This window comes from Lissotriton helveticus, chromosome 6 (assembly GCF_964261635.1).
Source record: "Lissotriton helveticus chromosome 6, aLisHel1.1, whole genome shotgun sequence".
Taxonomy (NCBI): Eukaryota; Metazoa; Chordata; class Amphibia; order Caudata; family Salamandridae; genus Lissotriton; species Lissotriton helveticus.
The window spans coordinates 106,697,801-106,723,795 of record NC_136067.1 but is presented as its reverse complement, the minus strand read 5'-3'; the positions used below and the strand labels follow the sequence as shown (position 1 = coordinate 106,723,795).

At 44.1% G+C, this 25,995-nt stretch overlaps 1 protein-coding gene across 2 annotated transcripts in view; it reads left to right on the top strand.

The window, feature by feature from the left end:
* YIPF3 (Yip1 domain family member 3) overlaps positions 1-25,995 on the top strand; it is a 167,809-nt gene that overhangs the window by 6,860 nt on the left and 134,954 nt on the right. Inside the window, exon 2 of one of the 2 annotated variants that reach the window (XM_078647443.1) lies at positions 24,451-24,546. The exons of the other annotated variant lie outside the window; for it this stretch is intronic. Coding sequence (XP_078503569.1) covers positions 24,451-24,546 — 96 coding nt within the window. The remainder of the gene's footprint in view (positions 1-24,450; positions 24,547-25,995) is intronic. 2 annotated transcript variants of the gene reach the window in all.

Here is a 25,995-nt window from a genome sequence, read left to right as displayed (position 1 = left end):
GGATGATGTGGAACTATGGATCCGGCTCCCGTTGTCACTAATGGGACGTATATCACTTATGAAGATGGTAGTCTTGCCCCGACTCCTTTTTCTCTTCACTAATATTCCCTTGGTTTTGCCGCGCACCTTCTTCCATAGATTGAGATAATTAATGCTCAAGTTAGCCTGGGCCGGCAAGCAAGCCCGGGTGCAGTGGGGCGGGGTGGGGGGGGGTACTCACGCTACCATACTATCTGGGAGGCATGGGTGCACCAGATTTTGAATTATATCACAGGGTGTTGCAGGGAACGCACCTGCATGCCTGGATCCATGGTGGAGAGGGGGTACCCTACCTTCGAATGGAGTGCCTATTTTCAGCCCCAGTAGCCCTGCCGGCGGTGATCATGGAGCAGGTATACAGAAGGACAGGTATAATGGACTCATTAAACGCTACGAGACATGCTTGGCATTGGCTGCTGCAGAACCAAGCGGGCGCAATACTCTATTCGCCGGTCATGCCGATCGAATGGATGAGATGGTTGGGTCCGTGTACAGAGAAGGGAGTGATACTAGCGTTGCGGTCTATGAAAATAGAAGTTGCGGGGGACTTGTTTCATGAGGGGACCGTGCGCACAGTGGAGCAGCTTCAGGGGGCGCCGGAGAGCGACAAGCCACTGAGTAGGGTTCACTTCCACAGAGTCAGAGTGGCCCTGCGGGCCTTGCTGGGGGAGGACATGGCTGAGCCTCCTGAGGTGCGTGAACTAACACATGTTATTAAAGCTGACTCTCCTCGCAAGATGGTCACCGCTCGTTATAAGATTGCAATGTCGCACAGAGCGCACAAATATACGGCGGCCAGGCTTGCATGACAGCGCGACTTAGATGTCCAACTAGATGACTCTATGTGGTCTTATTATTGTCTCAATACTAGAAAAATATCCCTGCATGGTAGCCACAGACTGGTGCATTTTAAGTATCTCAACAGGATGAACTATATCCCGGAAAGGCTCTCTAGATATGGTTTGAGAGAGAACGCAGAGTGTGAGAGATGCAAGGTGGCGGTGGCAGACTTCATGCATTTGGCATGGATGTGCCCGGGGGTGCATGCGTTTTGGGAGACTGTATTTGGAGAGCTTGGCAGAATAGTTGAGGTTACATTGGATTTGGACCCACTCATGGCCCTCTTGGGATATACTAAAAAGCTACCAAAGGAGATCCGTAGATTAGTGGACATGGGGCTACTTATGGCCAAGAGGAGAGTTGCTATGTGCTGGCTGAGGGGGCCGGTCCCGACGCTACATCAGTGGTCTAGAGATATGCTATACTGTTCTACGCAGTCGGAACTTTACAGTGAACTGCTTACTCCTAGAAGCAGACCTAAGAACATTTCGGGACTTTACGCTACATATACACAGAGTGCGCAGAACGACAGTGGGGCGGAGGCAAGGACTGTTGGAGACACGGGTGACGCGAATGGCACTGACCCGGAGGGGATCGGCTGAGATGTTGTGCGAGGAAGTATTGTTTCGGTATAGTAGGATGCAGGTATGGGTAGGGGTGGCTGGGTGGAGGTGGGTGGGACAGCATCTGTGAGTGGAGTAATCAAAAGGATGGGAGTGGACGTTGTGAGCGTGGGTTGCAGTGGTGAGGGGAGTGCTAACAGGGGGCGTATTCACATTGGAATTGGGACCTGAGCTATAAATGCTGAGACTGCTGCATAATGCTGGGAGGTATGTAGGTCCTCGCCGCCTGCCCGTTCAGGGATATTGGGAAAACGGCTGTGTTAGTGACTATGCAATTGTGATATGTGTCATTTCCGATACAGTGTTATCTTGCTACGCCTTGCAATGCCTTTAACTGCAGTTGTAATACTGTTTAATATTTAATAAAACTTTTAAATAAATAAAAAAGAAGGTTGTGGAGTCTCTAAGAGGCCGAGTGGCCCCGTAAAAGACCTTCTATAGCTCCCTCTTGTGGAGAATCTCTCCTTTAAGTTCTGCGCCCAAATTCGTGAGGACTCTTAATGGAGAGGCTTCTCATTTTATTCCATTAGCACAGCCGCTTAATCAAGGGGCATGGTCAAGGTATAACAATAATCTCGGTAAAGGACTTGGGGGCACATGCATCAAGATAAGGAATTGCGATTCCTTAATAACGATTTTTAAGGAATCGCTATTTAGGAGTCGCCATTCCTTATGCATGTAGGAATTGCAAAAAAAATAGCGATACCTACACATTCCTAATAGCGAATCGCAAATTGCGGTTCGCTATTAGAGAATGCATTCCCATTCATTCCTATGGGCCTACAGGCCCATAGGAATGAATGGAAAAGTATTAGTAATTTGCGATTATCAAATAGGTAATCACGAATGCAATTTCAAGGGTGCTAGGGGGGCAAAGCCCCCTGATGCACCCCCAAAACAGGTAAGTGTGCACATGTGGCGCACACACATGCCCTAAGGGCATGTGTGTGCACCATATGGCACTTTGAAAAATGCAATTTTATGCATTTTTCTAAGGATTTGCAAGTTACCATCAACTTGAAGTTGATGGTATCTACGATTCGGCCCCTTTGCGACCGGTAAAAAGCTTGATGCATGTGCCCCAAGGTTTTAGCCATTTTTCTTATATCTTGAATTTTGTTTCCTTGTTTGATAGTGGATTGTGCCCTCTAAATAAGTCTCATTCTGCAGCTCCTACTAGAGATTGAGGCCATGTGTCTGGTGTCAAGCAGGGATATTGATTGGGTGTATGTGGATCTCCTTGCTCCACTTCCAAGTTCTAGGGACACATTTAGTTCTAGAATTGTTGTAATGTTAATCCTGGCTAATGTGGACCAGTTCTGGAGAAAATGTATTGCTGTGTTCCCATTCGAAGTAACCTTAGATCCTAAGCGTGATAATCCTTAATTGGGCACCCAGGAGCTCTCCCTAGATTCATGTAGTAGCAGTGGTAGCTGGTGACATTTGAAAGGTGTGTGGCTTAAAAGATTGTTATGATTTTTATGTAGTGAGCGATGCGGGCAAGCTTAATGGACAAACGTGGGGTCCAGGCTGGATCCTCCTCTGGAAGAAGAATTGAAGAAAAGACCTGCACATATTCAAACCCTTCTTTCCTCTTGAGCACCCTCTTTTCACTCTTTCCTCAATACACTTCCTTGCATACCCCTTCACTTCACCACGTCTAAACATACTCACTCACATTTAAGCAATTTATTTACTTATACTTTGGCCCTGTAAATATTTTGCTATCTGTACATCCCATTCATACACGTTTTCACAAAATTGCAATTACAACTGGAATACATGACCATTGTTCTGTGTGCTGTGCAGAGAAGCCAACCCACTGACATGCACTTTGGTTTGGCTTCAGCGTCCGAGTTCTCAATCAGAGCCCCTCATAAACACCTGCATAGCTCAAAGTATGCACAGAGAAAAATACAGAAAGAAACACAACATGATTAAATAGCTCACTCTCGAGGGAGGCAAGATTAAGTAAAACTTGAAATAAGAGAGGAACTAAATTGCTGACATGCATTGCTTTAACATTTTTAACACTCATTGTTTATAAATTGATCCATGTTTTTGGCATTAATGTTGCTAAGGGCATGAAGATCGGGCCAGTTTTAATTTCATACAGCAGGTTACTATTTATTGTAAGCAGATATCTCGTCTTTGCTCTTGACTCAGATATTTGTATCAACTTCACAAGGGAACAAGACCACTGGCCTGCTTGTCTTTTGCACCCATTTCAAGGAAGAACAAATGCTGCAGCTCCACTTCTAACGGAACCAGCGTCATGCAGCCAGGGCGTCGCAGTGGGGGGGCGGGGGGGTGGGGGGGAGTAGTGTGGCGAGGGGCCTCAGAACAAAATACATAATAGAAGATTAGCATTCTAACACTTACCATTACCGAGACGAAGGAACCAAAACACATGTGCACAGTGCTTGCATCCACTCTTACGTGTGAGGAATGGTAAAGGGTGGGATCTATGCCTGTGAATGATAGTCAGCTGCTCTCACGCAGGGACGGAGACACCAACGACCCAAACCATGATGCTGACAATGTCACTGCCCTATAGAGAATACTGCCATAGACTTCAATGGCAACGATCAATTATGAGGGGCTTTAGAGCAGTAAGCCCTGCGTCGTGCACCACAATTCAGAAAGTTGATTTACTGCCTGGCTTCCCTCTCCTGATTCAGAGCGAAGTTGGACAGGCAGCTTGTGACAGGCAGACCAGGCTTAAATACATTGATTTGTTTAGAGATATTTATAAATAAATCGATCGATTTAATATTTGTACAGGAATGTAAAGGAAATAGTTTCAAGGGGGCACAGCCCCAGAGCCCTACTAGAGAATCAAGCCTTGTGTAGTAGTAGGTGAGTTTTAAACCTGAAGGATATCACACGCTCAATTGGTAAAGCTGCAGGGAGGAGAGTGATCAACATTGTGGGATATGAGGACCAGGAAATTTGGGAAAGGAGACCAGGTAGCCCCATGGAGTTGGGTAGCTGGCACACTGAATGCTTAAAAAAAGATAAAACTTCCAATATTGCAGAGGTAGTCCCTTAGGTAAAATCCTTTCCAGGCCATTGTAGGCCTGGGACAGTCGAAGTCCAAGCAAAACTTTTTAATGAGATTTTGTCCATTGATAAGTTGCTTACAGGAAGCTTGGATGCGCTTTAAAATTAAATCTGAGAATTATTTTGCGTATTCATTTTTTTTTTAAACTTCTTTTTATTTAATAAGGTATAACGGTGCATAGCAATACAACGCGGGTCAATGTGATTCCCCTCGCTCCATCCCCCCCCCCCCATGCACAGCCTCTGGCCCATGGTGAGAACTAGACTGACAGTGTCTGAACTGATGATGGAGGAGGACCAGTAATGGATCAAGTTGAGAGAAGTCGCTTTTTCTGGTGACCTGGGTAAATACTGGTCATTAATAGCTGAATACTTTGATTCTGGAACCAAGGCTGAGGCCATTCATATATCTGATGCAGAATGGACCCAATACCTCTTGCAGACATATATGACATCAATTCCAGTTGTGGGATGTTGTTCGAGTCGAATGATGAGCCTCCCTCTTTGAACATATGAACCCCGATGTCCTTTGAGGAGACAAAGAGTTTTATTAAGGACTCACGGTTCTCCGGGGCGATGGGCTCGGCTGAACTTCCAGCATTGGTTATCAAACAAGAGGTTTCTGCATGGGCTTTATTTTTGTGCCTGTTGTTCTAATATTGTTATCTGCATGGGGTTATACCATCCTCTTGGAAAGGTAGTGTTGTTATGCCTCTATATAATTAGTGTATTAGAACTTCTCCTGGTAGTTTCAGGAAGATTGCACTGTTGGACGTGATTAACGAAACTGTTTGCCAATAGCATTCTCCATCACCTCAAGGATTGGGCAATTTGGTAATAACCTTGTTCCTGTGGAGTAAGTTGTCTTTCTTAAGAACTGTGGAACCTTGGATAATATCACGGGCCTCTAAACATTGATAGAGTAGTATACGATGGGTAAGGGAATGCCTTATATGCTGCCTTTATAGATTTCTCTGCAGCGTTCGATAGTGTTGACTGTGGGATCCCTGTGCATTTGGTCAGGTTTATTGTTGCTTTGCGTTCTTCAACTTGGACACAGGTTCTGATGGGAGGGAATCTGGGTCTTTCCAGCAAAGTAGAGACGTATAATGAACCGAAACAGGGGTGCTTACTTGCACCCCTTCTTTTCTCCCTTTACATACATTATCTATCTTGCAGAGTTGGACAGCCTAAATTAGGAGCAATGAGTATTGGGAAATTACGCTGATGAGTACTTTCTAAAAATAAATATCCTTAAGAGTAAAGTTATTCAATTCAATCAAGCTTTATTTCGACAATACATGTCATAAAAGCATATAAATAGTAAAACTCATAAAAATAACATTAAAAACATTATACTAAAAATCCATAGCACAACATGCAAGGGGTATAAGTTCATATCTTGGCCCTGTTGGCTAATGTAAGTCCTTCGGGCTTGTTTTTGCATCATTCAAGCATAGCCACTGGTTACAACTTGGATCGTATAGCCCACATCCATCCTAGGAACTTGGCAACAGACGTTGCATATTGCGCTGAAGAATTTGTACGCAATATTCTCAGTGCAGTATTGCTACTTCTGGTGCCCATATTTTTGCAAGTTGGCTTCAGTAATTTTTTCCGAGGGCCCTCATATGCAGGGCAAAGAAAGCTATTCCTCCAGCTATTTTTAGCTGCCTCTTAAGCTACACCACCGGCCAGCTTTTAACCATTGGTATCTCCTCTGGTGTCCGTGAGCGAGTTCACACAGACCGCTCGTCCCACATAGCACCCTGGCACTTGATAGCCCGGCGAGGCGGGGCGACTGCTGGACCCATACATCACCGGGTCTTGATCCCTGACCACAATCTCCTGTGCTGACCCTAAGCTGAAATGCTTTCTCTCCCCCTTTTTCTCCCTTAGGGCTATTTCCCTAGCGCAGTCCCCACAGGAACTAGCCGCGCAGACTGCTTATTGGCTCCCAATGGTATGTTAAAAACAGGATACCACAACCATCCCTCAGTGTGCCTGTCCCCCTCCATGTGGCTGAGTGGCGTTCTAAGTCAAAATGTTATGAATATTGCTTCATATTTCCAGTGGCTGTATTGTTAAAACACATAACTGACCACCTTTACTACGAGTAGTACTCACACACGCCCTGACTACACGCGGGGCGATGTAAGGATACGTGTAATAATGGTCTCTCTCCCCTCACTACGTTGCACTCCAATTATCCCTTTATAGTCACCTAGCATAATATGTATACTTGGGTGCTTCATTGACTTTTGGGGTGAAGTCACAGCCTAGACTGACAACAGTGTAATCAATGATGACAATGTAGCAATTGATGTGTTTACTGTATCCCTAGGTCTGACGGTGACGCAGTGGCCCTCGCCAGCCTTAGACCTAGACCTGTCAGGTTGTATTACCAATAGCCTGTAGCTCACCTTTTGGGCACATTAGGTTTATATGAGCACTTTTTTCGGTCCTGAAGAATTGCCCTGCTGGGCATGAAACATGTTGACCAAGTGGAGGGTCGTTACGAGGCCACACCAATAGTTACGTTGGTCCTCAGTACCCCTCCTTTCACTTTTTAATAAAGTGGCTAGCCACCTGAATAAAGTCTTCCCTGTGGACTATCCAACTTTTTTTAAATTTTCCACTTCTTGCTCACTACCCCACTTTTTTAAGCCTCACAAGTTTCTACTTATCACGGCAAGTAACAAAAGACCTCCGCAAAAGAGTGACACTCGTTGTTACCCGTCGGGCATTGCAGCGCCGGCCCGACGCAGGAGCAGGAAGCCGATGATATAAACAACATCTCAAGTAGGCTGAATGAGACATGTCATCCAGCTCATCAGTTGTGTGAGGCTTCCTTAGTTCCGCTAAGGAACTTGTTGAGTATCTGGCATTCCACATCCTCTAGCTGACTGTCAGCTCACTAGGAGAGAGACCTGATTACTTGTTTTACCCCAGGGGAACTGTGTACAACCTTGCTTGCTTGCGCGCGGGCAAAGAAAGAGAACATGAGAATATGTTTCTGTTTAGACTGCACATATTTGAAATTTATCATCAGCGTTGGAGGACCACTTGCTCGTACAAGATTTTAAAAGAAAGGGTGCCAGTTCGAAATTGGAAATATAGGGCCAGATGTAGGTGGCCAAATAGCGAGCGCTAACACTGAAATGTAGGTGAGTTTAAACCTACTAGCAAAATAAGGAATCGCAAAATTGCAATTCCTTATTTTGCTCTAGGATTTAAGGAATCGCAAATTGCAATTCCTTAAATGCAATGTAAGTAGCACAAAATAAAGTGCACTTTAGCCTTAAGGACTCGCTAATTACCACCAACTTCAAGTTGATGGTAATTATCGATTTCCTTTAAAAAAACACTTTTTTGCTTTTTTTAAAGTGCCATGTGGCACACATTCATTCCCTTAGAGCATGTATGTGTGCCACATGTGCACACATGCACATTTCAGGGGTGCAACAGGGTGTCCTTTTGACACCCTGACACCCTTGAAATAGCCTAATACACAGCTCCCTCCGCTTGGAGGAAGACTCCCAGGTGCTCTGCACTCAAATGACAAAAGTCTAATAGTTAATGCAAGTTAATGAAAAGAGTTAAATCCACGAATTAAAAAGGTTTCTCCAGTTTTTTAATCCATACTCATTAGTTCCATGCGTAGTTAAAGATTGCTTGAAAAGTGGGTTCAATGAACATAATCCATAACAGGTATCATCCAACGTTAACAATCCAAATCCCAATGCATTTCGGGCTGATACATAGCCCTTCTTCAGGGGAATGCTCTACAAACATAAAGGAAAACATAATGCTGTCAATGATTGGTTCATACACATCAATCGGTTACTAAACACTCACTGAAAGTATACCATGTTGTGCACTAATGTGAATAGATATGAAATGGTGTGAAGTCATGCTACTCAAAAACCTTATCCCATGCAGACAACGAAAAAGTGATATCGATAACAAGAGAGTAAAGGTAAATCTGTAGGACTAAGCTAAAACTGAATGCGCTATAACACGGAAACGATAAAACCAACACTCACTGGAGCCCATGTGTTCGAAGGAATGTGAAAGGCAATGCGCTGCGAAAAGTGAATAAAAGAGCCCAAACAAACAATCAACGGAGAGCCTTAGCGTACAACACCCACGGAGATGATTACATCGGAGTGCCAGGGTCATCCAACCTGTAAGAACATGAAACCGTGTAAGAGACCCACTCGGTCACCATGTATAAACGCGGCGCGTTTACAAAGGTCCTCGGTAGAGGTACTTACATAGTGTGGTACATGGATTCCCTCAATCTGCGCCCTGTACGAAGCCTCTAACCACGGAGGTTTGAAGGTATTAGGTGAACGCGCGGCGTGTGATGTAGAAATAGACAAAGGACTGAAAAATGTGAAAGAAGCTAGCGCCATATTGAAAGGGTGAAATAAGAACCGAACGTGATAAACAAACTAACAATAAGAGAAGCCAAAGCTCCCATGTCAATCACCAATTTTAAACAGTATGAACAATCACAAGCAAAACGGAAGGTCATTGCAAGTATCAGGCGTCACAATTAAATAAAAAATGTGTTTGCATGCACAAGATATTGCTATTCACATGGTTACAGTCAAAAATGATGCGTAATGGGAGTTACACAAAAAGTAAATGCCCAATGCTGTAAAGTCTATAAGTAGCACACGAATTCCATCCTATCATTTAATCTGTGTGGCTGCATCGTCGCCAAGAAGCGGATCCAAAAGTTCTCTCTCTTCAATGACGTGTTTTTGTTGTTATGTGTGGGTGTCACTTGCTCCAATATGAGCGAACATTTGTTGAGGATGGCGAACCATCGCTCAACAAACTTCACGTTATTCTTGCATAGTAATGGTTTGAGGGGTACCCGTAGGCCCCTGGGGATCCGCTGGGCTCGGTGATACGGCACGAGTGTGCAAGCATGGAGTTTTTGGTTGGATTCCTTCTTAAGTAGGTAGAGCAGTTGTTTGATGTTACTCTCAGCGCTGCGGGTGTTAGCGGCAGCAGCTACTTCCTCCTGGATCATTCCATACATTTTATCTGCGTCACCCGCCGTGAAGGCGAAAGTGTCAGCCTTGAGTTCAGTCATGTTGGATACCAAAATCATAATTCATTTTCCTCAAAGATGCGTGCTAAGTCCTAGGGACAGAAAATAGTGTACTAACAAAGAATTGAAGAAGGACTTGCACAGCGTGGTTAATCCAAAAATTAATCCCTTGTTAATGATCTGTGGCGAGCTACCAGAGATGACGCTGTCTGTGCCAATCAGCGTAACGGTAAAAGACCAATACACAGCTCCCTCCACTTGGAGGAAGACTCCCAGGTGCTCTGCACTCAAATGACAAAAGTCTAATAGTTAATGCAAGTTCATGAAAAGAGTTAAATCCACGAATTAAAAAGGTTGCTCCAGTTTTTTAATCCATACTCATTAGTTCCATGAGTAGTTAAAGATTGCTTGAAAAGTGGGTTCAATGAACATAATCCATAACAGGTATCATCCAACGTTAACAATCCAAATCCCAATGCATTTCGGGCTGATACATAGCCCTTCTTCAGGGGAATGCTCTACAAACATAAAGGAAAACATAATGCTGTCAATGATTGGTTCATACACATCAATCGCTTACTAAACACTCACTGAAAGTATACCATGTTGTGCACTAATGTGAATAGATATGAAATGGTGTGAAGTCATGCTACTCAAAAACCTTAACCCATGCAGACAACGAAAAAGTGATCTCGATAACAAGAGAGTAAAGGTAAATCTGTAGAACTAAGCTAAAACTGAATGCGCTATAACACGGAAACGATAAAACCAACACTCACTGGAGCCCATGTGTTCGAAGGAATGTGAAAAGCAATGCGCTGCGAAAAGTGAATAAAAGAGCCCAAACAAACAATGAACGGAGAGCCTTAGCGTACAACACTCACGGAGATGACTACATTGGAGTGCCAGGGTCATCCAACCTGTAAGAACATGAAACCGTGTAAGAGACCCGCTCGGTCACCATGTATAAACGCGGCGCCGCGTTTATACATGGTGACCGAGCGGGTCTCTTACACGGTTTCATGTTCTTACAGGTTGGATGACCCTGGCACTCCGATGTAGTCATCTACGTGAGTGTTGTACGCTAAGGCTCTCCGTTCATTGTTTGTTTGGGTTCTTTTATTCACTTTTCGCAGCGCATTGCTTTTCACATTCCTTCGAACACATGGGCTCCAGTGAGTGTTGTTTTTATCGTTTCCGTGTTATAGCGCATTCAGTTTTAGCTTAGTCCTACAGATTTACCTTTACTCTCTTGTTATCGAGATCACTTTTTCGTTGTCTGCATGGGTTAAGGTTTTTGAGTAGCATGACTTCTCACCATTTCATATCTATTCACATTAGTGCACAACATGGTATACTTTCAGTGAGTGTTTAGTAACCGATTGATGTGTATGAACCAATCATTGACAGCATTATGTTTTTCTTTATGTTTGTAGAGCATTCCCCTGAAGAAGGGCTATGTATCAGCCCGAAATGCATTGGGATTTGGATTGTTAACGTTGGCTGATACCTGTTATGGATTATGTTCATTGAACCCACTTTTCAAGCAATCTTTAACTACTCATGGAACTAATGAGTATGGATTAAAAAACTGGAGCAACCTTTTTAATTCGTGGATTTAACTCTTTTCATGAACTTGCATTAACTATTAGACTTTTGTCATTTGAGTGCAGAGCACCTGGGAGTCTTCCTCCAAGTGGAGGGAGCTGTGTATTAGTCTTTTACCGTTACCCTGATTGGCACAGACAGCGTCATCTCTGGTAGCTCGCCACAGATCATTAACAAGGGATTAATTTTTGGATTAACCACGCTGTGCAAGTCCTTCTTCAATTCTTTGTTAGTACACTATTTTCTGTCCCTAGGACTTAGCACGCATCTTTGATGAAAATGAATTATGATTTGGTATCCAATATGACTGAACTCAAGGCTGACACTTTCGCCTTCACGGCGGGTGACGCAGATAAAATTTATGGAATGATCCAGGAGGAAGTAGCTGCCGCCGCTAACACCCGCAGCGCTGAGAGTAACATCAAACAACTGCTCTACCTACTTAAGAAGGAATCCAACCAAAAACTCCATGCTTGCACACTCGTGCGGTATTACCGAGCCCAGCGGATCCCCAGGGAATTAATAGGTAGGTATTCCTTATTAGCACATTCTCAATTTGCGATTCGCTATTAAGGAATATTAAGGATTCGCTAATATTTTAGCGATTCCTACCTACATTCAATTTTGCGAGTCCTTAATAGCGAATCAGTAAAATTCGCTATTAAGGATTTGCAAATTTGATTTTGCCTACATCTGGCCCATAGTCTCCTATCAGAAGGCTTCGCTATAATACACCAATGAGGTTCATACCAAGGGGTGGGCTTGAATTCTAAGAACCTTCCAGTCAGAGAGGTACTTTTGATAGCTCTTAAGTTGTTTGTCATGATCATAGACCAGTACTGTTTTGAAGGGATCTGTACACCCGTTGGGTTCTCCCATAAGTGTCTCATACCCATCATTGCGATCAACATACACTTGATTTTTTGGAGCCAGCCTGTCTTGTGTTTGTTCTCCACCTCCATAACCTCCTTAACTGTAACAGCGTAATTTGCCAGCTCAGGAGTGGTCCACATTCTACGCCAGTATGCAATTGGGAGATATCTTGCTACATCTCCCAGGGATTACTTGTGGGAGGTTTGTGATGTTTCAAAGGAACTTATTCTCTGCTAAGACAAGTGGTGCCAGATTTGCAAAGCCCCAAAGTTCGGAGCCATATAAAACTGAACCCACAACTTTTGTGTCAATGATCTGTAGGACAGGACTGGTCAGCTTTGTGAATGAGATTGTGTGTACATTTGCTAACGCGCCTGCCAGTTTGCGGTGTTTGAGGGCAATAGTTTAAGTCTTGGTTCCCCAGCTCAATTTCTTGGCCAGCGTAACTCCTAGATAGTTTTTTGTTTTTTTAACTTATTTTTTTATTAAGCACTGCATCAAGGATATCTGTAACAGTTGTCATGCACATACATTTACATCTCAATAATTGTGTTGTTGCAATAAATTAATGACATGACTTCAATTGTTCCTTCGCCCTCACTACCCGTGAGCCAAATGTCTTTGAGGAACTCCTAGATAGTTAAAAACATCTGTGTGTTCTAGGGGATCGCAATTTAGTCTTACATTTCCCTTGAATAGCCAGTGCTGGTTAAAAACCATAAGTTTGGTTTTCATTGTATTAATTACTAATCCTCTCGTTCTACAAAAATCTTCGAATCTGGATAGTGCATGTTGCAATCCACTCGGGGTTTTGTAGATTATGAGCGTATCATCTGCGAACATTAAAATGGGAAATTTTGACCCTCCGAGAAACGAAGCATCTGTTGGATGAGTAGCAAAGAATTGTGACACTCCCTTCAAGAACAGGGAGAATAGTGCTGGAGCCATGACACACGCTTGACGAACCCCCTTTGTTACTGGAAATCAATCTGTTATATTGCCTGAGCACCCTAGCGGACATGGGCAAAGTTGTCCTCATGAAGCCGAACCAGTAGGGAGAGCAGGTCTATGGGGATTCCCAGGTTCAGAAGGACCGTCCAGCGTTTTTCCCGCAAAACTAAGTCAAAGGCTGATTTAAGAGCTACAAAGGCAGCGTAAAGGCTGCCATTTGCAATCACAACAGTACGCCAGTATATTAGTATAAAACTAAATACCTGATCAATAGAACTAACGTGAGCTCGAAAGCCTACCTGTAAAGGCGCAAGGATGTCATTTGTAGCTGTCTATTTCAGTATTTTAGTAAGAGTAAAGTTATGTTTGTTAGGTCCCTGGGGTGCAAAGTTAGGATTCCTGGGGAATGACAAGTTGGAAATTGTGTCGTTGAATTCATATCTAGGTAGAATTTTCGCTAGTAATTGCTCAAATAAGAATCACATCTGTCAGTGTAGAAGTAAGGCTATATCCCAAGCCTCGGCCATTTGAAGACCCTATAATGTTTGTGGGCAAAGGCATTTTGGCCATGTATTGGCAGTTTTTACAATTAAGAATCATTCTTCCCTGAGCTATGCCTGTGAGGTAATGGAAGAGTGGCACTGGTCCTTATTTGAGAAGGTTGAATGGCGAAGCTGGCACCAAATTTCTAATTTGAATTTTTTGGCCGTACCATTGACTCTTCGGCTTGAATTTGGGCTTGAATTTGGGCTTCTCTCTACCAATGTGTTTGCTATGGCTGCCGTTTTAAGGTGGGGGATAACTTATTTAATTGTGAACCTGGTTCCTTTTGAGCTGCATTGAAACATGACATATTTTACTGTTTGAACAGAAGAAGTGCCCCGTTCTCAAACCTATGTAAAAGCTCTGGATATGTTTGAAAGTGTTCAGATTGAGATTGGCACCCTTTCCGAAGCACACCTTAAAATTGTGATTTAAAAATAAATTTATGAAGCGAGCTGGAAAAGGGACATTATGCTTTGTGCTTAGCATGCCCGGAATTAAATAATATTGGAAGTAGCATTAGTGAGAAAAAAAAGTGTGTATTATGAAACCTCCCACATGGTGTTCAGGTTGATTCTGCTTCCAATAAGAATTATTACTTGATCCTGGGAGGGACTGACAAGGGAGAAGAGGTTTTGTGACTCTGTGGGCGCTGGGTTCAAGATTTAAATTGTCCTTTTTGTATGCCCTTATCTTCATTCGTTATGGCGTCAATAAACATATCCTCTACCGGCCCACAGGGTCCTACCCTCTGGAGAGAAATGTCTCCTTACCATTCCTCGCTTCAAGAAATAACGTACTGGAGGTAAAACTTTTTCCTATATGGCCCCCCTGTTATGGAATCAACTACCCCTTACACTTTGATGATGTGCTGATCTTTCGATTTTTAGGAAACTCCTTAAAACTGTACTTTTAGCTGTTTAACTCTCTGCTGGCTTTGCTCTTGTACTGCTCTAGCACTGAGATATCCCTTCAGGGGTGATTCAGGAGCTCTAGAAGTTTTAAAAAACAAAGATAGAATAATAATTGCTAAGACAATCGTTTTTAAAGAACAACATAACTACGTTAGCGGAGGACCAGACATTTCTTTTTGCACTACCATCAGAAATAGTTAGTGCAAAAATGTTAACATTTTTTAAACGATTTAAAATTATTTTTTTGAATTGTTAAACTATTGTAATTTCATAGTAATTGTATTTGATCTTGAATTTGAGGAATACAGCATTTTAGGTCTCAAATTTTTTGCACAGTATAAAATAGAATTATTGTTTTAATTTTCACTTGTAATGCTGAATGTAGTTTTTGCACAACTTGTTTGTTGTATTTATTAGGCCTGTTTAGTATTGCGTTATAATGTTTAACTGAATCGAATGTGCATCTGCACGTGTTACTGTTCGTGGGGCTTATTTCATCTAAAGTAGAGTATAGTTGTACGCCGACTGGTTTCCTTTCGTATTGCGGAATTTCAAATATTTAAAATTGCACAAATTGCCTTTTAAGAATTTTTTTATTGTAATTTATGTGGACCTCTTTGAGTTTCAAACCATAATAAAAATAATCTTTGACTATGAAGCTTTTATTTTTGGTAGCAATCGTTGCGGGGAGAAGAACTTGTGAGCTGAAAAACTCCTAAAATGGTTCGAGAAGCTTACAGGAATCAGGTGTTTATTCCACTAGTATTTCTCATTCCCCCTTAGTCTCAGGGAAAGATTTTTCTAGCGGTAAAAAATAGCTCCTTAGATCTATTAGGAAGAAATATATAATTTAGGAAGTCTGATAATCTTTTCGTTACCTTTGCGTGTCCAGGTCAAGGGGGAAAGGCTTGTAAGGTTTCTATCCGTAGATGGATTAGTTTCACAATTGCTTAGCTGACACTCCTCTTAGTGAAGGTATTCGTGGTATATCAACTTGAGGATTTGCTGCCTCATGGGCTGAAGTTCAAGGTGTTTCATTATCAGATATTTGTCAAGCTGCTACTGGGGCTTCATCCCACACATTTGCAAGCCACTTCAAGATTGTGTAATTGGGAGCAGAGGAATATTATTTGCTGAGGGACTTTAAAAAAAAACAACAACATTTTTTTTAACTTTATTGACCATTTTTCATGTTAAGTTTACAGCCATATGTAGAAATGTCTCAATGTAGCAGTGCAGAAACATAATCTGCGAGTAAAAAGCACAAAATAAAATTTGCCAAGGGCAACATGTTTATGGAACATCTTGATGCTAACAACATTCACATTCTTGCAAGTTTACATTCCCATTCCATCAATATGTGACATATATCAATACATTGCGTGGAAAGTGTGGGTCAACCCACCCCGGTGGGAACTATCCCAGCAGGGAGCTGCGATGATGGGTCCGACTCACCCTTCAGCAAATAGCTCTTCAAAGGGCTCCAGATGTCCTTGGGTCTTGATGTCGCTGGTAAGGTCGTTGAGAACAGCTCACAATTTGTGTTGCAATAAATAAGGCATTAAGCCAGGCTTTTGTTGTAGGGGTGACATTTGTTGCCCCAGTGTAGCGCTATCTCCTGTTTGGCTAGTAATAAAGCAATGGAAACAAATCTGCGCAATTGCTTAGGGAAGTTGCGCACATCTCCCAGCAGAGCTACCTCAGGCATAGGGTTAATATCTAGGTGTATCATACATGAGATAATTGCGTAAACAGCTCTCCAGTAACCCCTAATCTTCACACAATTCCAGGTCATGTGAGCGAAGTCTGCTCATTGTGCTCCACACTTAGGGCAAGTGTGTGGCCGCGAGCAATCTATGGAGTTACGTTTTGCTGGGGAAATGTATGCCCTCCATAGGAATTTGAAGTGAATTAGTTTATGTCTACTGTTCAGGGAGACTTTTTTGGTCTGGGTACAGCAAAAGGCCCAGTGGGTGTATTCTATAGAGTGTCCCAGGTCTCATTCCCAGGTCTCTCGTATCTTGGTGTCTCTGCTAGGGATTACTGCCATGCAAGCTCTGTATAATTTAGAGATGAGGTGACCCCCCACCCCCCTTTGTTTGTGATCAGCAAGGCCTGGGGTGTAAAAGACTCAGGTTCCAGGGGTAACTCAGTGATCCGAGCTCTCCGTGCACTGCAGATCCTACTAAAAATGAAATGTTCCATAAAGGATCCCTCACTAAATCTCGCTTCCTCAGAACTAGAAAAAACATGTCCTCCTGAGAATAGATCCCCAATCGAGTTTAATGAGTATGTACTAAGTGTACGTTGTACTAGCTTTTCTTCTGTAATGGGCAGCCATGGGTTATTTACTACTGGTATGGCCAAGAAGTATACTGTAAGACCTCCGTCACACGTGCCAGTTTCTTCCAGGCCCAAATGTTGGTGGACATAGTCTGGATCCCTGGGAAATCCCTTCTGTAAAATCGTTGTATGTGGGGCAGGAAGCACTAGGTCTGCCTCAGGTTTAGAATAAAGTATTTGTGCGTCAGGGTGATACCAGGAATGCTGCAATGTGCAACTAAATAATACATCTGGAAATTGGGGACCCCAAGACCTCCCCTCTCATATGGCATGGTAACGTGTCCCAGCTAACCCTGGCTCTGCCGCCACCCCAAACCAGTCTGATCAGATGGGAACGAAGCGTTCGAAAAAATCTGTTGGGCAGCGGAATGGAGATATTTTGAAACAAATATAAGAATTTGGGGAGCACAACCATTTTGATGATCGCTGCTCAGTGAGAGGGGGAGTTTTATCCAGCGTTCGACCTGTTGCTCCAGCGTATGCAGTGCTGGACCATAGTTCAGTAAGATAATCTGCTCGACCTCCTTATGGATTTGCATTCCCAAATATCTGGTGGATTCAACCAACCACTTCAAGGGGAATTCACATTCCCACCTAGTAGTGCAAGGTGTCACCGGGAAGATTTCATATTTAGCCCAATTACTGCCCAGCCCTGAGAATCCAGCAAATCAGGGGACCTCTCTACTGAGTGGATCAAAATTCTCTTGAGGATGGCGCACATACAGTACGATATCGTCTGCATAAAGTGAGATCAGTAGACGGCCCGTGTTAAATTGGAGACCCCTATGTAAGTGCTGTTCCTGTAGTTGCCTGACCAGGGGGTCTAGCGCTATGATAAAAAGTAACTGTGACAGCGGACAGCCCTGCCTGGTGCTGCGAGTAAGTTTAAATTGGGAAGATAATGTGGCATTAGTCTGAGTCTAGCTGTGGGTGTGGTGTAGAGCAATGCAGTGAGGTCAGTGAACCCCTTCGGCATACCCATCTCTGCATGACTGCTAGGAAAAAGGGCCTCTCCTAGGAGTCGAAGTAGCACGGCTGCCGCCGGAACTTCCGGGGCTAGCCTATGAATAACAGCAAAAAGCGTGCGAAGGTTCAGGGCCGTTGACCTGTGTGGAACGAAGCCCGACTGAACAGACAAAATAATCCTATTTAGCAGCAGAGCCAGTCTCAGCGCTATCATTTTTCCCAGAATCTTGTAATCAAGATTTAATAAGGACAGTGACCCATATGACCCTCAAAGGAGCGGGTCTTTTCCGGGCTTGTGGAGCAAAATGATCACAGCCTCCTGCAGCGTGGGGGGTATTTCTTGCCGTTCAAAAGCTTCGTTGTAAACCTCAAGAAGGTATGAAGCTAGCAGTGTTTTGTAGGCCTTATAGGAATGTCCAGTATAGGCGTCAAGACCTGGGGCAGTTGAGCCGTTCATGACATCAATGGCGCTGATGATTTCCTCGGTGGAGAAGGACTCCGCTAAAAATTGCTGCATAACTTTATCAAGCCAAACTAGTGCAATTTCTTATAGGTATGCAGTGCGGTCATCATCGCTATGTGTCACTCGTGTTGAGTACAGATTAGAATAGTAACCTAAGAATTTGTCTCGTATATCAGGGGTGCCAGTCAAAGTCTGCCCCTGTGTGGAGCGGCGACAGGCAATGTATGACCGTACTGCAGAGGGCTTCAGGAGACACGCCAATGTGCGGCCAGGCCACTCTCCCTCTCCATACCGCTGTGCAATAGCATATTTGCTTATAAAGTGTGCCTCACGTTCCGCAGCCTCCTTAAATTTAGTTAAAAGCACCAGGTGGCGACTATATTGGGTCTATACGGGTTGTCCGACCTGTTCCTGGTCAAGTAAGCCTAGCTGCTGCTCAATGCTTGTTAGTATGCATCTCGGGTCCCTCAACACCCCGGCATGCTTGGAAATACAGACCCCCCGCAAATACACCTTAAATGCCTCCCAAAGTGTGGCCCAGGATTGTACCGATCCTTTATTTAGCTCAAAGTATTCAATAATGGCTTCATGTATCTCAGAACAGAAGACCTCCTCTAGCAAGGCCTGGCTGGGAAACCTCTATTGCCTTTCGCTTCCCTCCTGGTCGTGGGATTCTAAGTGTCAATGGAACTGGGGAATGATCCGAGAGCATTCTGGTGAAATGCTGGGATGCCCCATACCAAGCAGCCAAGTTGGAGGATACAAGCCAGAAGTCCAACCATGTTCAAGTGTCGTGCTGTACGCAATGTCGCCACACATCCAAAATTCTGAGTGTACCGCACTGGTCTAATAGAGAGCGGCGTGCGTGCGGTTTTGTGTCAGGGGAGTCAGGTGGACTATCCTGTGTAGGTTCTAACAGGAGGTTAAAGTCCCCGCCCGTGCAGACATAGTCTGCGTCCAACTGCAGAATCTGTGCATGCAGATCATGAAAGAATTCCGGGTCATCTACGTTAGGCGCATACAAATGCTATCAGCAGGCCCATGAGATGCCCCACCACCTTTGTGTACCGGCTCTCACTGTCGGAGCGAACTCTGGAGAGTTGAAAAGGCAAACGCTTATGTAGCAGTATGGCCGTTCCTCTAGCATACGTACTGTAATTTGCAAAATATCTGTGGGGGCCCCATGCCGTAGCAAAATGAGTCGCTGTTGTTTTTGGCAGGTGTGTTTCTTGAAGAAACGCAACATCTACCTGGTGTCTCTGTAAGGAATTCAAAACCTGTTTCCCCTTTCTGGCATTATTTAAGCCCCTAACGTTCCAGGTGATCAGTGTTGGGTCTGAGAAGGTGGACAATTTACACCAGGGAGTCATTAACTTGGCTTAGGAATAAGACTGCTTGTGCATCATTGAAACCTTTATACTGCTGCATTGAGTGAAGGAAATTAAAGTAATGGTAGACAATATAAACAAACAATCCCCCCTCCACTCCCACCCATCCCTGCACCCCCAAACGCAGGGAAAGCCCCAGTTACCTAATACACAGAATGCACCATGAAATCCCCCATACGTAATGAGGAATTGGAGAGAACATCATACATTCTAGATAGTATAGTCCAATCTAATGTGATACACTTGCCACCTTACCCAACTTTGAAAGCATTGGTTAAAAATGTAACTGATACAGACAAACATTTGCCCTCAAAAACAAACAAGATTAGGACCTCAGAGCAGACAATGTGTTCTTGGGGACAGCAGTTCTGTTCATTCCAAGGAGAATAGCTCCACACTGGCCACCAATCCGCTGTGTGGGGGGGGAGACTCTAGAAGGATCTTTTCCCTGGGTGTCATCAGTCCCCCTGTAGTTCCGACAAAACTCCTGGACTTCTGAAGGGGTATCAAATACTCAAGACCTCCCCGCAACGTCCACTCGTAGACGGGCTGGATAAATCATGCCGTACTTAAGGCCTAGATTATGGAGCGTAGCCTTCTCACCAGTGTATTTTCTCCTCACCTCCTGGACCATGGCCGTGAAGTCTGGAAACAGCGTGATCGTGGATCCCTGCCAGGACAGAGTGCCATTTTCCTGTGCCAGACACAGTGCTGTATCTCTTTCACGAAAGTTCAGCTGGCTGACCAAAATTGGTGTTGGTGGGGTACCCGGATTGGGGCGAGGCCCGAGTGTGCGGTGCGCCCGCTCTACTGGAAGGTGGAGTGAAAGGCTCCCTGCCAAATAAATCAGTGAGCAGGGTTTCAACAAATGTGTCCATGCGACCAGTATTTGTGGACTCCGGGACCCCAAGAATGCACACATTGTTTTGCCTACTTCTTGCTTCCAAGTCTTTGTTTCTCATGGCAACATTCTTCAAGATTTTCTCCACACGTTCCAGGCGCTGCCCAGTCCTCCAGATCGACACCCTGCCTTCCACTGCGTCCAAGCGACTCTCGTGCACATCTAATTTAGCCCCCATGGTTTCCAGACGGTTCTCCAGGGAATCAAAGCGGTCATCCAGGCCCTTGAAGCCTGCCCACAATTCCAACATCAGGGCGTCTGGGCCATTAGGAGCGTTCTCCGGCCGGGTTACTTCTACGCCCCCTCTTCCATGTCTGTACCAGGCTCTGCTTGTGCCCCACTTGGTTTAGTGAATTGCAGTTCCCGTTGCTTAGGGTCTTTCCGCACCATGACTTGGTCCGCCCCCCCAGCAGCGTTAAATGCCGGCCGCAGGTGATGCAGCACTGTGCCGGGTGGAGAGGTGCAGTTAGCGAGCAGCCAGGTTCCACCACCAGCCCGGGAAGTTTGTGTAGACCAAATCGCAGAACATATGTTTGTCAAAGGGCCCCAGTCTCACCCAAACCAGCTTAAGCGGTCATATGGTGATCACAGGGCACTCCAGGCAAAATCTCCCGAAACGGACGAGTGATGTGGCACAATCATTGGAGGCATAGGTAAGTGTCTGCCCGAGCTAGAGCGCCACTTGAGCCCAGGGATCGTTAATGTGCAGCACGCCCCAGGGCGATAGTTCCATCTATGCAGTGTCATGGAGCGCAAGTAGTCCGAGAGACCCACGTAACCTCGCTAGGGTCCGCAATCTTCCAGACACTCAGCCTCCACATACCGGCCCTGCCTGCCGGGTGACTGGCTCCCAGGCTCACTCACAGCCCTCTCGCCGCGCAGCCTCAGGGAGCTATGCGGGCTGGCTTACCTGTGGGCCTGGGAGCCAGCAGCAATATGCGGAAGCTCCTTTCCGGGCCGCTAATGATCGTCGCACCTCAGCCCTCCGAGCCACACCCTTCCAGTGGGCCGCGAGGCAGGTCTTCATTGAGTCGGCCTCCAACATGAGATCACGTCGAATGGGCCTCCGGCCGCTCCGCGCCAAGTGCCTCTCGTTCTATCTCAGGCTCTGCGGCCTCCAGAGATGTCTGAGTGCCTTAGTTCTTGAGGGGGCACTTTGCAGCGTCTGAATCCGTCGTCCTTGGGAAGGATGGCTTGATATTTTACACGGATGGGGCAAGGATGTCCGGTCGGATGGCGGAGCTACAGCGCTTCGCGGCCATCTTGGTCGGTAGTCTGGCCACGCCCCTCCTGGTGAGCGTCTTTTTCGCGCTCTTTTCCTTCATTTCAATTCCTTAATGACTTGTGAAGTACATCTCTTTCAAATCCACTTATTGACTAAGCTAGGGGTTAATCAGGAATGTCTATCACTGTCAAATTGTAACCTCAACTAATTAAGTTAAATTAGATGATCTGGTGGGTGTTCATATGGACCTGATGAAAAAATAACATGCACAAGGCTTACAAAATTTAGTTAAGAGGGAGTTTCTGAGATTGCACCAATGTATAGGTTGCTTGTTGGCTCTAGATTGCAGATGTGTGTTTTATATCTACTTAAAAATGGTGAATACTATCCTATTCAAGAAAATTAAAGACAATATTTAAAGAGATGTTTATCAAATTAGTGTGTACTCAGAAGTGAAATCGCCACTAAAACCATTTTGGTCTAAAAGAAGTCCATAGAGATGAATAATTTCAAAGTATGTTAATTATCAAAACGTAATTTTCTTTCCATTACTGAACAATTGCTCATCCACAGCAGACACATTTTGCCCTAAAAGGGACTTTATCAAGGCATTGTGCATTTGGCTTCTTATACAGAAACTACAATAAGATAATCACTGTCAATTAATTTGTCCATGTAGTCATTACTCGAGTACAGAATGTCAGCTACTCGATCTCACGTATATGATCTAAGGTATAGCAATGAAGTTTCGTCCATTATTGAATGCAAACAGAATATAATCCATACTCTTAGCCCCAATTCAAAAGTGAATTAGCTTTTAAAGATAAGGCCTTATCTATAAAGGCCTAATTTTCCAATAATGGACTTCATTGCTATATCATTGATCATATACACAAGGTCGAATTACTGACATTCTGTGCACAAGTAATGACTATATGGACAAATCAACTGACTTTACTTTCCTTACTGGAGTTTATTTATAAGAAGCCAAAGACACATTGCCTTGAAAAAGTACTTTTTAGGACTAAACGTGTCTGCTTTGGATGTACAATTTTTCAGAAATGAAAAGAAAAGTTAAGTCTTGGAATTGAACTTCAAGATGGTTGCGATTTTTCATCTCTACAACCATTTTTAGACCAAAATAGACCTAGCTGCGATTTAATAAATGCGTGCCCATCAATTTGGTGAATATTCTCTATATCCCTAGCATGTAGACCGGATTTGGTCCTTTGGTAGCTTGGCCCATGGTGTTTTGCCCCAGTTCAATACCTTGGAGTACGAATATCCAGTGTGTGTTCATATATGAGGACTAGCTACTATTGTAAATTGTTTGTTTGTCTAACTTTGAAAAAGACGGTTGCTGTTGTTGATTACAGTTCACGCCTTTTATCAGCACATTATCTTGATGTGGTTGGTTGGTTAGAAAGATCAACACTTCTCTTCCACTGAGGGTCTAGCTTTTTTCATTTTACATGATATTGCTTATTTGATACTTTTTTTAAACATATATTCTACTAATGGTTTTCCACAATATTAAAGAACGCTTGTATTTTCTCTTCTCTCATTATTTTTGGTGTTCCTTCTTTATATCCAAACCGGGTTTATCTTTTTTTTAAATGCTTTTCTTTTTCCTCCGAACTGCAGCACTTGTACTTTGTTTAGGTTATTCACTAATTCAATAATTGTGATTCACCAAAGTATTCACTTAACTTTATTTCCTCTCCTGTTCATTAAGTGCAAGTGAATAGTTTTCAAGTGTTTACTGCGTAAACTTTTTTTATGCTGCAATCTAATTGTCGATCTTTTAAACCAATAGTTCTTAACCTTTGACTGCTTTGGTCCCCACTGAATCATTACTGAATTCCACGGCCCCCCAATGAATCATTATTGGAATCTAAGACACCCACTTAGGGGCTGATTATGATGTCGGACAGATCGGAGTCCGTCCGACATCATTTGGGAACTGGAACCGAACGACCTCCTGTCGTCGGTTCCAGCCCAGCAAGTGGGATGTGACCGAAACCCTGTTTGGTCGCAATACTATTCCTAACAATGGGAGCATGCATTCCAACGGAATGCAGGCTCTCTTTGTTAAGAGCAGAGGCGCAGTTCATCCCTGCACCCCGTGAGTGCAGGGATCAACCGGGGGACACCATTGGTGCACCCTAGGCCGCCAACCAGCAATCTTGCACCCATGGGGACCCTGCTGGGGCACCATAGTGGGATTCCCACAGCCTTTCTGTGTCAGAAAGGCTGGCACAGAAAGGCTGTGGGAATCTTCCATCGTAATCCCTCGGCCGTAAAGAGCCGCCTGAGAGATTGATGGAGGATTTCCAAATGCAGCCGGGCTCTCATAATGTTTTAAAATGTTATATTTTACAGTTTGCTTTATTTATATGGACATTAATAATCTATTAATATTATTTAATTTTCGAAGCAGTCACAGAACCTCTGAGTAGGCATCGTGGACCCCCAGGGGTCCTCAGACCGCAGGTTAAGAACCACTGTTCTCCAGGTGGATGGGGAGAACATATTGGGTTTTTACCTTCCAAGAGGCTGACATTCTCCCTTTCAGTGCAGTAGGCTGTACCCATGTTATTCTCTAATTACAACATGTTTTATATTTTTAATCATTTCCAAAGGCCGAAGCGGAGGAACCTGCCCCACGGCAGAGTGGACACGTAAGGACTGATGCGCCCACACATCCTGGCACCAAGTGGGCGCCAGGAACCTATTCTGTAAGCATATGAGCCTCGTATTCCTGGTTGTTACCAGCATGGTTTTGGGGCTTTCTCCTCTGACATTCAGATTGGCCGTCTCTAGTTTCCGCTTTGCATTTCTTTGGTCTTTTCTTTAGTGGTGTATAGAAAGTAAAATTTGTTGGAGTGAAATTGTAGAAACCTGAAAAAGAGGACTTTCTGCAAGCGTTCTGGCAGCCAAAGAGGCACCTAACTGCAAATTGAGTAGTTAAAAGACAATAACAATTGACTTAGTTGGCCACTTGCAAAACTTCTGTGTTCTTCAGGAGCTGTGAAAAGGTTCATCTATTCCAAACAAATCCCCACCCTGTCATGAAAACAGAATTCTCTTTCATAACAGTCTGGATCTGTCCAGAAGTAGCAACTTTGAAATGCTAGAGTATTCAGCTAGAAATGGGGCTACAAGCAACTTGCCGTTGTTTCCGACACACAAATAATAATAATGTAATTTCTAGAGCGCATAGCTACCTCATTTCAGGTGTCCCAGCGCTAGGTACGGTGTCCACACACCTTCATAAAGTCATCAAACCCCTACATCCTGAACTAAAAAAAAAACTGGTTTTAATTTTTTTATTTGAACAGTTCTTCTGACTGAGCCTGAAGAATTGCTAATAGCAGAGCCATCCACAATGTGGGTGCTATGTAGCCAAATGACTTCCCACCCATATGTACTTTATAACAAAAACATAAAGCTTTAAAAGCAGATCTATGTTTACTGGGAGCCAATGAAGCTGCTTGAGCACCACCTCCATGAGCGCACGTTTTTGCAGATTCAAAATAAGCCTGGCAACCACATTCTGTACTCTCTGTAATCTATTGACCCTGCCCTGTGTCACTCCAAGGTATAAAACATTGCAGTAGTCCAGCCTTGACACTATCGAGGTCCTGAACCACTGTCTTCCTGAATGCGTCAGGCAAGAGGCACATTATTTTTTTTAGCATTTTAAGGAGTCCGTAACATTTTCCAGCCACTGCCGGAATTTGGTTGTCAAAAGGTATCTTTCGTTCACCCAGCTGCCGAGATTCTTGACCTTGGGTTTGGCTTCTGGTTAGGCCACCAAGTAGTTGACCAGATGATCAACTGGTTACCCAGGGTCAGAACCCCCGTTTTTCCTGCGTTAAGCTTAAGGCGATTTGAATCCATCCATTTAGCTACCTCAGCAAGGCAGAGTCATAAAGAGACTGCTCTCTGGGGAGCTTTTTTTGACAGCCTAACGAAGAGCTGTGTGTCATCAGCATATGACATGATCGAGAACGCAAAGTTCTTAATGATGTTTGCCAAAGAACACGCGTATACATTAAACAAGGTAGGACTCAAAGAAGAGCCCTGCTGCACCCCTGGCTTCAGCGGGGGCACCCTAGACTGATGTCGCTTCTGTGCCACCTGAAGGTGCGTCCTCACAAAAAAGAGGCAACCCATTGCAAAGC